Source organism: Anser cygnoides, chromosome Z, assembly GCF_040182565.1.
Source record: "Anser cygnoides isolate HZ-2024a breed goose chromosome Z, Taihu_goose_T2T_genome, whole genome shotgun sequence".
Lineage (NCBI taxonomy): Eukaryota > Metazoa > Chordata > Aves > Anseriformes > Anatidae > Anser > Anser cygnoides.
The window spans coordinates 43,266,047-43,278,253 of NC_089912.1; the positions used below are offsets into that span (position 1 = coordinate 43,266,047).

At 36.9% G+C, this 12,207-nt stretch overlaps 1 protein-coding gene across 1 annotated transcript in view; it reads left to right on the forward strand.

Annotated features, from left to right (window-relative positions):
• FRMD3 (FERM domain containing 3) overlaps positions 1-12,207 on the forward strand; it is a 152,874-nt gene that overhangs the window by 115,882 nt on the left and 24,785 nt on the right. The window contains exons 7-12 of the mRNA XM_048080519.2: positions 1,044-1,131; positions 2,753-2,841; positions 5,758-5,821; positions 6,847-6,935; positions 10,552-10,626; positions 11,200-11,268. Of these exons, the coding sequence (XP_047936476.1) occupies positions 1,044-1,131; positions 2,753-2,841; positions 5,758-5,821; positions 6,847-6,935; positions 10,552-10,626; positions 11,200-11,268 (474 nt within the window). The remainder of the gene's footprint in view (positions 1-1,043; positions 1,132-2,752; positions 2,842-5,757; positions 5,822-6,846; positions 6,936-10,551; positions 10,627-11,199; positions 11,269-12,207) is intronic.

Below are 12,207 nucleotides of genomic sequence, written 5' to 3' on the forward strand. Positions count from 1 at the left end.
TTGACACTGATATTGCCACAGGGCATCAACATGGTAGGTTCAAAATAGGATTTGACATCCACAGACATGCTGGACATCATATTCAGAGTACATCTGAACTTTGGGCAGGGTACTGAAACTTTGTTTTCTAGCTATTGGCAGAAATACAGGGAAAGTATTCCACATCATTGCACAGAGCATTATTTTAATGCCTACTCCTGGCTGACACTGGTCACAGAGTGAGACAGGATGCCAAAATGGAGGTGTATAATAAAAGTATGACCATTACTATGTTCCTTGAAGATTTGTCTATGCCTCTTTTTTTGGATAATGTGCATGTGAAGCACTTACGAGGTCTGGCTTTCTGAAAGTCCTAAGCAGTGCTTGTGACAAAACCATGTATCTATCAAAATCATGTTCTCTAGTCATGCAAATATCTAAACAAAGTAATACTCAGTTCACTGACAAGCAGGCATTGCAAGTCTATGTTAGGACTTACGGTAACACGAGTTAGAGGAGCTAAAATGAAATAATAAAACTTACTCCAAGGCTTGCGTGCCATGTTTCAGGCTTTAGTGTATATTCATGGTTGATTATAGATACCCTAAAAATAGGGGCATATAATGGAAATGCTGACAGATTCTAAACTATCATGATGGTAACAGGCACAGCTATAATTAGGCATGCATCTGAGTAGACTGTAATATGATTGCTGTGTTTATGCCCTGTGCTGGAAGGAATGTTTGTTAATCTGGACAATCCTTTTAAATGAGTTTGGGAGTAAGAGTTTGTGGAAAAAAAGATGCTGAGGTTTATTTCATATTCAGGGTGTTGTGCTTATGTATCAAAAGACAACAAATACTTGCAGGATAGTAGATAACTCTGGTTAACTGCATAGCATGCCAGTATCCCAGAAGTAAGGAAGAAAAAAGTCAGAATTTACCTGAAAATATAAGGCATTGGGCAGGTAGTTGCAAAAATCATGTTAAAAGTCTCCTGTCTTTATCTTATAAACAGAATGTGGTCTTTTTGTTGTCAAACTACTGTTTCTTTTGTAATTTTAGAGGTCAAAGCCCAGCTGTTGCTGAATTTAACTTGCTCTTGAAAGCACATTCTTTAGAAACTTACGGTGTTGATCCTCATCCTTGCAAGGTAACAGTTCTTTTTATTAGCATTTAATAATGATAATAAAAAAATAAAATGATTGAGTTTTTTTTTTTTTTTTTCAATACAGTCAGTTAGAAAAGAACTTGCCCTGGTACTACTCATTACATTTAAGCCATAGAAGAATAGAAGAACATTGAGATCTGTGCACCAAAGAAAAGATCTCTTCAGAGGAGCCAGACTATCACAGGACAATATAGTATACTGTCGTGCTAGAAGCTTTGATATTTATACTAGATTTACTTGATAGTTTCTTTCCATTTACTGCAAAGATTTCATAAAATGCACTAGGTATTAAATACTTTGTATTTGCCAAGATGTTCAGGATTCAGTGTTATTCTTAGAAGAAGACGCAACAAATTGTTAGACCTTGGCAGATTAATATTTCAAACACCATCAAAATACTCAAATTTTAGGAATAATAGCAAACTAAGTGTACAAAGAGGAGAACCAGATATATGTTTGCATATTCCTCTACTTGACTGTTTTGTGGTTCTCTAAAAGAAAGTGATTTTAGTTACCAGTTCAGTTTATCCCTTACTTCTGTATTTTTAGTTGCTTGGTTTTATCTGCATACTCTGCAGTCTGTTAGTTTTTAATGTTAATTTTTAATTTTACTCCAGCTTGTATGCCGTCTAATTTGGTGGAACAGCAGAAGTGTGCAGTGCTGTCCAGTTAGCTGCTCTGGTGATGAGAACCTTTAAACAGTCACCTCTTAGGACAAATCAAAATTTGTTCAGCATCTTCTCTTTACCTGTGAGGGGATATGCAGGGGTCCATAGCCCATGACAGAGGAAAATTTTTTCAGACTTCCAGAAGTGGACTACAAAGCACAATGTTTCCCTGGCTCCTCACAAGGTGGTCCTTCCAGTCCTTCTGCTGTTTCTCAAGAAAAATCACATTTTTTTTTTTCATTCTTGTTTTCTTGATGGCACAATAAAGCAGATTAACAAGGTGAGGGTCTGGAACTTGGGAGAGACAAGAAATTCAGTTAATAACAAACTCACCTGATTCTTTGCTCAAAGAACTTGAGCCAGAACTTTCATTGTGGAACTAAAAGTTAAATAAAAAATAGTAATAATAATTAAAAAAATATATTTCCTAATTTAAAGGCAAATATCACCAGATGTTCTGGTTCATACTTAAGAGTTACTTGCTTATTGTAGTAAATGCTGTCTGTTAAAAGTACTTTCACATTAGAAATCTCACAAAGGAACCATCTTAAAAATATCAGTGTTGAAGCTGATGTGAATCCCTGGTTTGTAGTTAGTCAGCACAGTAAGAACAGGGCATAAAAAGAAATATGGTTTCAACAAAATTAGTAAGTATACCTAGGGATTCTTTGTTGCCATGAGCTACAAGTAGATGAAGACAAAGAGTAAGATTCTGTTGATCAGTGAAATGCCTAGAAATAAATGAGGCTTGTAGTACTTTTGTTTTTTAAAAATCTTTGTTCTTTAGAAGTATACAGTTTGGAAGAAAATTCATTTTGAAAAAGAAAAAGAAAATACAGATAGCCTATAATACAATTACAACTTATGCTGTCAGTAAGGAATACCAATACCTCACTGGATAAGGGGAAAATTATGTTTCTTTTTTCTCGTTCAAGGACTCAACGGGGATGACTACGTTTCTAGGATTTACAGCTGCAGGATTTGTAGTTTTTCAGGGGAATAAACGAATTCATTTGTTAAAATGGTAAGCATGTAAAGTAAAACTAGATTAACATGCAAGAGTCTTTTCTCCTATAGCTTTCCTTCTTCATAGTATCTTCACCAGTATTTGGTTTCTTTAAGGTGAAACATGTGAATATTCTTTCTTTTGCCCCATCATGTTTCTGTTTTAAAGCACCTTAGATAACAAGTATAATAATAATAATTTGATTTTGTTCTTCCTACAATGAAAATTATTCCACATGGTGCATTAGTCAACATAATGTACAAATGCTAAAATGAATAAGATGATTTTTCAACTCTGCTTTAAATCATCAGTGAAACTTACTGACAGAGATGTCTGGAAAAGTTTACAGGAGTCCACCTGCATTTTTGTTTGACTCTTGGAAATATTACCATTTCCTCATTCAATTAACTTCCTCCAATTCAAAAACAATGTATTCTATAAGCAGAGGATGTGGTGATAACACCTTTTGAATTTTTATTTTTCAGCCTATTTTTAAAGGAGTGGACACTTAGGTAATTCCTCTTTGTCTATCTGTCTTTTCTCTTTCTTTTATTTTTCTTTTTCTCTTATTCTCTCTTTCTTTCTTTTATCTCCTCTTTCTTTCTTCTCTTTCCCCATTTCTCCCTTTTCCTTTAAAACATTTGACTTAGTTGACCAGCCTCAGCCATGTATAAGGAAGAGGTAAAATTGAGCTCCCACAGGTGGTGCGACAGGAGATGTCCATGCTATCAACAATGTGGTGCAGAATGCTCACAGCCATGCTCAGACATCAATAAGTCTCACTTCAGTCCTGCTGCTAAACAGGTCTCAACAGCAGCTACATACAAGTACTCCTTGCCCTTCTTGTGGGAAGGAGGTGAGCAGGAAGTGAAGAAATGGTGAGGCAGTTATTATGTAGCCATGCAGTCTTTTCTGGCTATAGAAACCTTCCTAAGAGCTGACTAACCAGAAATCGGGTACAAAGGTATGAAGTCAGTGTAGTCCTGCCTATACTGTTTGCTTCCCTGTGGAGCTCTGGGTATGTTTGTCAAGTACCATGCATTTGTGATCCTGTATTCATATTGTGGTTTCCCAAGGGGTAATAGCAGGTTGCCCTAGTAACAGTGCTTAGGTGGTTTGTGCTCTTGGTGTAACATCCACGCAACTCTAATGTCATTCTATGGTGGAGGAAGGACAGGATATCTCTTGCCAAGCATGTGTCCACCATAGGAGCCGAGTTTCACAGTGCTTTGTTTTTTTGATGTTTCTTTCCACACAAGGATAATGTGACCTTTTGGAGATCTCTATGTATTCATGTAGACCGTTGGCACATAAACAAGACGCAAAATGAAATAGTGATACATGAAAAGTCATTAAGCTGTCTCAGTGTTAACGCTAGCTACTGAAAGGTCAATCTGAGATTTATCTGGATGTAGTGTAGTACTCCTTTCATTTCTAAGACCTAGATCTGAGTAGCTTTCACTGGTTTTAGATGAAATTTGCAACACTCAATAAAAATCCAAATTCATATTTGAGATTTTCTTGTCTTCAGGTTTTACTGATCCTTCCCCACAGAATCTCAACAGATTTTAAGGACCATTGAGTTATATATTCATTAAGAAAGGCATTAATTATGAAGACATTTTCTTTAACCGGCACAATAAAAAAAGCAGCAAAAATTTATATACATTTTAGTTTGGGTTGCATTTAAAAAAAAAAAAAAGATTGGTTCTGTAAATTATTATCAGTATAATGTATTGATAATGCATTGTTTTTGTGCATTGGCTCAACCAAACAAAGTGGTTTTGGATTCTTGGTTTACTTTAAAGATTTATTGTCTTATTGTTGTTTCCAAAAATTCTTTTATTTTCTGAATAATTTTTTGATTCAGAATTCGAGTGATCTCTGTAGAAGGCTCTTGCATCTTTGTAACCTGTCTCCCAAACCCGTTTTTGAATAATATAACTTTCTTCACACTTCATTATATACCAGAACATAAACTTATTTCAAATTGGTTTATCTTGAGAAGCAATCAGCCAATCAGTATTTTTTCCTCCTTACTTTAAAAAGCTTGTCTTTTTTTCATCTTTCTATCCTTCTACTGGAATGAGACATTTTTGTTGCTAATGTTAAACGTTAGAAAGTTTATGGAATATCATCCTCCTTACCTCAAGAATCTTTCCCATTTCAACAATCTGTCATCCAGAGTCTTCAGAGAAATTTATGAGAAACTATGGTGTCTCCATTTCAGCTGTAGTAATGACAAAATTTCCATTACAGTTTAAGCAGGGATACTGTATTGTCTTAATATGGAGTAGCATTATTCCATATATAGATTTTACTATGGAGCTGGGTTAAATTCTGACATAGGTGTGAAACTCATGAGACCTAGTAATAAGTGCTGTCAAACCTTTTCCTTTTCTTCCTGTCATGTTCTGGCTGTAAGAATCAGTTTCCAAGATGTGCAATACGAAATCACACAGAAATAAGGATATAGATGACATTGGTGATAAAATGTTCCTGCATCTGGAAAGTTGTATGCATTTTATGCAGCATATGCATGCTAACAGTATTACCTTTATCTCAGTTTTAATCACTTAACGTGTTCCAAAATTTTAAGAAGTAAAAGGAATTACAGAAAGTATAGTAAATAAAGTATAAACATAGCCTTCTGTCTACTTTTAACTTCCTCTTCTTTTTTCAGCAGCTAAAATGATTTTTATTTTTTATTTTTTGAAAAGGGATGTAAAACAAATGCTCTGGGCTTATTTTCTCTGCTGTAAAGGAAATTAGAATATTACATGTTTTTATGTTAAAGGTTGTAAGACTTCTGTTGATGCTTTTTGTCATTTGAGAGCCTGCTTGATGTCTGTGAATCAGTGAAATCTGCATGCAAGTTACTTATCTGTAGTTCTGTCTCTTGTTCCCATACTTAAATTATTTTTCTCTTTTTAGGTGTGATGTCTATAAACTGAAGTTTGAAGGGAAGACTTTTTATGTGTTTGGAGCTCAGAAAGAGGTCAGGTTTATTATTTTTACAGAAATTCTGTACTTGATTTAGAATCAGCTTAAACATAACACCATTTTTAAGCCAAATGTAAAATTCTAAACGGGTGATAACTACACTTCATATTGTAATTAAAATACAGAGTACAAGGAAATGGGAATATTGCCTTTGTCAAAAGAATGTTGAATTTGCAAGGTGTTGAGATGTTTCTCACTTAACCTGCATGCAGTGCAGTGTTGATTGCTCATGGTTTTGATATCTGTGTCATCAGGTTTTAATGGATTTTAAAAAAAGCTGTACCTACCCACTCTACACCAGGTATGATCAGCATCTCTGTATGAATTAAAACTCTGGTGGGCATTGATTCCTGGACAAGAGTGAGATATTTTTGTTTAATTATGATCACTTCCTCAAATCTTGCTCACCTAAATAGCCTGCAGTCAGTCCTAGGCAGTTAGGAGTATTGTCATTGGACCGTTGTCATTAAAATTCTAGAGATTTTGCCTACAAGATGCTAGCAGTACATCCCCTAGGGCAGAGTGAAATAACCCAAGACTATTGTTTTGGATTGCAGTCTAGGTGAGGAATGGAAAAAGGAGGAAGAAAGTAGTGTCCGAGGTAGCAGGGTCTGTTTGTGTGAGTGCAAGGAAGATGTGATGGTAGAACACAGTGAATGGGGGAAATGGATGGTAAGCAATGCAGCAACATGAAATACTGAAAACAGAGACCTTTGCTCCTTTGATTTTGGCTTGAAGGCACTTGGTACAGATTTATCCTTGAAGACACTTGTATATATGCTCTTCTCTACCCCTCCTGAAAGCATCCCATTTTATTTATGAAACTGTTGCCCAAGGAGTTTGATTAACAGCTATATAGGGTTTTCATTTCTGTGGGTGAAATATAGATGGAGGCTACACAGGAAAACTTGACCTTCAGCGTATCTGGTTATTAATGATTGCCAGCAAGTATGGCTACTTTGATCTTTCAGAATTCAACACTTCTGTTACTTTTATTTGCCTTCTTTTCCTCACACTTAGAAAAAGGCTGTGCTGACATTCCATACCTCAACACCAGCAGCCTGCAAGCATCTTTGGAAGTGTGGGGTGGAGAACCAGGCTTTTTACAAGTATGTAATCTGAAAGTCATTATGTATACTAGAAGTAAAGGAATGTGCATATTGGTAGAAGATTGTTCAATGTGAATGTTCCATTTCATTTGCAGAATTCAAAATGTGAACAGAAAATATGCAAGTTAATAGGCAATATTATTTCATTTCAAGAATAAAATGTTTAATAACAGAAAGATGCACAGGGGTTATGGGAGTGAATAAGCATGTTTTCCCACTGTTTCTGTGACTCTGTAGTGTGATGTTAGATGAACATGGTACTGGACTTGTATTTGGGAACATACTTGTTACTGTTAGCCTTGCTGCTGAATGCTTTGAGAAAGGAGGAAGTAATCTGATATATTTGATTCCCTGAGCTTTTCTGCCAGGTGGTGGTATTCTGCCACTGAAATCCAAAGCTTAGTAAGAGTTGATAAAATAAAAATTAACTGCAGTGAGTTTTAAAAATATTCTTAGGGTTTTAAAGATGTCGGCTGTGATCTATTTTTTTTCTAATATATAAAAAAATTGCTTGTAAATTAATGAGATTCTATTCTTTCAAAAAGATCCTGACTATAGTTCCTCATTAAAAAGCCTTTATGCATTCTTTCTGCCCTCAGCTGACCTTGTTAGATATTTCTCCTTGTTTATTAACACTTCCCATTGGGCATGTAACTTTTCTTGCTACTCAGTCTGTCCTTACAGCATCTTGCATATTTCATAAAAAAAATATAAAATTGTTTCTCTGTAGGTGCATAGCATCCCAAGGGGGCTGGTGTAAAGGTAAATCGTAACTGAGCAGGATGAATGTGTCTTCTAACATGGATGTTAGTGACAAGCTTTATTTTGAAGAAGATTCCTTCTTTCATTTGAATGGATACATTACTGTATTATTATAATCTATTCAATTAATATGTTCACTGAAAAAAAATGAAATATGAGGTGCTACAGTACAGCTGCTAATTCTTCTTTATGTTAGCATCTACTATGTTTGAGACTGAATTAATAACAAAAAATTATCAGAGAATGTTTTGCCTTGAAGGTACATGTAAGTAGGAAAGTAATGTACGGTGTTTGGTAAATTTTATTTTATATTACTACAACTAAGTGTGGGGAATAAAAAAACAATTCCCATTTAGAAGAAAGGAATTTGTGCTCAAAGTAAATGTTTGAGGGGGACTCATAGGAATACCATCTCTCTGCTCTTACTGTTAAATTGTTGTAATATTAACTGTTTGTGTTTTGGTTACAAATATATGATTGTATTGGGTTTGACCTTTACTGGCTTCCAGATGTCCACCCAGCCTGTCCCTCACTCTCTATACACAGGATGGCAGGAAAAAATAAGACGAAAAAGCTCATGGACTGGGATAAAAACAGAGAGATTGCTTACCGATTACTGTCATGAGCAAAACACACAACTTTGGGAAGATTACATTAATTTATTGCCATTAAAAATAGAGTAGGGTGGTAAGACAAAGAGAAAACTAAAATCACCTTTGCCCCCTTCCCAAGCTCAACTTCACTCCTTCATTCCTGACTCTTCTACCTCCTTTCTGTGCTGAGCCATGCAGTGGGGACAGGGATTGGGGATTATGATCAGGTAGACAGTTCCTCACTGTTGCTCCTTCTTGTCACGTCTTTCCCCTGCTGCAGTGTGGGGTCCCTCCCATGGGGGTACCGTCCTCTAGCCACTGCTCCAACATGGGTGACTCCCCACGGGCTGCAGTTAGTCAATAACCACTCCAGCATGGATCCTCTGTGTGGGGTACAATCCTTCAGGAACAGACTTCTCCAGTATGAGCCCGCTATGGTTCGTGGCTCCTTCCAGAAAACCTGTTCCATTTTGGGCTCTTCTCCACAGACTGCTCTCCACAGGAGAGCACCAAGCTCCTGCCAGGAGTATGCTCATGCATGGGCTCTACATGGCCTGCAGCCTCCTTCACCATGAAGGATCATCTGCCCCAGCAGGAGGGGTCCTCCCTGTGTGGCAGTCTGGATGTCTGCCCCACCACAGTTCTCTCCATGAGCTGTGGTGGAATCTGCTCCAGCACCTGGAGCATCTCCTCCCCCTCCTTCTTCACTGACCTTGGTGACTCGAGGGTTGTTTCTCTTGCATTTTTTTCCTCACTTCTCTCTTTCGTGACTGGTGCACAGTGTTTTTTTAACCCTTACAGTAGCACAGAAGCAGCAGTGGGTCTGTTTTGGAGCCAGCTGAGACTGACTCTCTCCAGCGTGGTGGCAGCCCCTGGTCTGTTCTCACAGTGGCCATCCCCTGCAGCATCTTGGGATACCAAAACCTTGACACATAAACCCAGCAGAATATCTCACTCTTCTGTTTCCCAAATGTCTCCAGGACACTATCATGGAATTATTTCTTCAGTATGGTTACTTAAAATTACGCTTGCATGTTTGATTTTTGGTGGGTCTTAGAAGCGGACTAATTCAGTAAAGACTGGTGTTGATATTCAGTGGACAGGCTGATTGGGAAACGACTAATGATTAATAGTTAATGCAAAGTGCAGAAAAATAATGCCAACCCTCCAAGCATGGAACAGAAACCAAAGAAAATTTGAAGATGGACTTAAGATAGTAGTTTTCAAACAGAAAAAGTGTTTATATGGTTTATACAGAGAAACTGAACTGTATATTGCGATTGTTAGTTACTTAACAACATTACTTATTTTAGGGTCTATATTAGAGCCCCATTGTCTCTTTATGTTCTGTATAATACCAACAACATATTCTGATTAGAACAAATATAGCCAAGTCCTGCAAGTAATTCATGATAATAACACTCTGCCTTAATTAGATTTGGGCCTCTCCTCTACTTAGAACAGCTTGAGATTTGAAATTTAAGATAAGATCATGATCTGTTGGTGAAAAATGAGTCTTTATTCATTTGGAAAATGGAACTTTAATCCTGATTCAATCCAGGCTCCAGGTTAACTGTTTTGATTATTTTCAACCAGTTATAAATCACAGAATATTGTCTACTAGGGTCTGAGATTGAGAGACTACATATAAAATCAGTTTGCCATTTTGAAGCCACAGTCTGTCAAGGAAATGACAAGTCTCTTCCATGATCTGTGTAGGTCAAACTCTGATTGTTGTGGTAAAAGGTTGCTGTATACTCTGTGGTTAGGGAGGAGTGGTATGTCATGATTCGGGCTACTGAGAAGTTGACTGCATAGTTAACCAGAAATGCAAGTGCTGTTGGAGACAAATATTACTGCTTCTGTATTCTTCATATGTTTTACTAGTGGGAAAGTGGGAATAGCCATTATGTCCTCCTCTAGTCTAAACATGTCCTCAGGGCTGTTGGCTTACTAGTCTTTCCTTCATCCTAAGAATGAAAGTCCCTGGAGATGTAGCAAGTATCTGCATTTCATTGTTGTGCTTTCCTGTCAAGGTGATCACTTGTTTTATGTTCAGACATTCTGCACCGTCTGAATTGTTTTAGGTGTCAGATTATATTCAAATTTGTAGGTAGGCCTAAAAACAGTTGGAAAGCCAAATTATTGCGTATTGCTTTGTGATATATAACAAACACAGCTTGTATGTTGCCTTGTTCATTTTTGCATATCCTGTTTCTTCTGTGCTGAAAATGTGAGAGCCTTTTTTCTTTTTCATCAAGGTATGCAAAATCCAGTCAGATCAAGACCATGTCCAGCAGCAAAATATTTTTTAAGGGCAGTAGATTTCGTTATAGGTGAGTACTTCCTCTTTCTTTTTCATGGTAAACCTTTTCAAAAAGCAAGAGAAAATTTCAGTTAATACTTGTGGCAAATCGAATGCTTTTTCTTCCTGAGGACCTGTTCAAACCTGGTCCAGGTCAAGATTCAAAATATTTTTTCTTGTCTCTTTAATGTCTTTTTATAAAATAAAGTTAATGCAGACTTCTGTCAGAGAGCAGTTCCACCATAACAGGGTCCCTCTTCTGGTGTAGTTTCTATAAAATAAGTATGCTTCGTTTATGTAGAGATTGACTTTCCCTGTCACTAGGCAACTCTGGAAAAGGGATGCAGTAGTGGGATGGTCTTAGTAACACCTTCCATTCTGCTGTAATAGGCTGCTTTTTCTTCAGTAGCTTTACAATTAATTGGTCAGCAGAATTTTTATTCTGTGACATTATATATCAACTATACAGGAAATTTTTTGTGCTTCCCCCCAGCCCCTTTTTAAAAAAAATAAATTAATTGCTGATGTATGTATAGTGCTTGGCATGTAATGAGCTCATCTTACTATTTATTTGCTTGAATATGTGATTTATGTTTTAATGCAGTGGAAAAGTAGCCAAAGAGGTTGTTGAGGCAAGCTCTAAAATCCAGAGGGAACCTCCTGAAGTTCACAGGTATGTCATTACATTCAATATTAAAATTTAAGGACAAAAGAGGATTATTGTGCTCCACAGAGAAATTCTCTTTCCTCTTCTTTGAGATATGATGACTGTCATCCTGAACCTCCACACTGAGGCATGCGAGCCTAGGGAAATGTATTTTGTCAGTGTTACAAAATTTTGACAATAGTGTATTGTCTCATAGGAAAGAGAAGTTAATCCCTGACGCTTCGAGCCTAGTTTTAATTAATCAATCAGTCAGATAAGTAGCTTATATTATGACATCGAATGTTGTCACATGATCGTGACAGAGGAGTAAATTTTCATTTCCTTCCTAGTTCTTGCCCAGTTTTGAAGGATTCTATTTTGTTTATGAAGATGGGTATATTTAGAGGTATACTTGATAGCTTTTCCATAACCCAGTCAGATGAAAATGCAAGAAGTTCCTTCAGTATTTAAGAAAAAAAAAATAAGATTTGACTTGTCAGAAATAATCACACAGAATCACAGAATAGTTTGGGCTGGAAAGGATCTTAAAAATCATGTAATTCCAACCTCTCTGCCATGGACAGGGACACCTGCCACTAGACCAGGTTGCTTAAAGCCCTCTCCAACCTGGCCTTGAAAATAAGCATCTGGACTTTCTAAGCAAACTAATACTTTCTAGATTTTATCACTCATCCTGAAAATGAAAATTGGTCAAAGCCTAATTAAAGCTAGCAGAGTCATTCAGAAGAGGAGAAAGAAGCCAGCAAGAAAAGCAGAATCATAGAATTATCTAGCTTGGAAAAAACCTTCAAGGTCACAAAGTCCAACCATCAGCCTGACCTACTGGCTCCCATCCCATGTACATATTTCTTAAATACCTCTAGGGAAGGGAACTCGACCACTTCCCTAGGCAGCCCCTTTCAATGCTTAACCACACCCTCTGTGAAGAAATTCTTCCTAATGTCC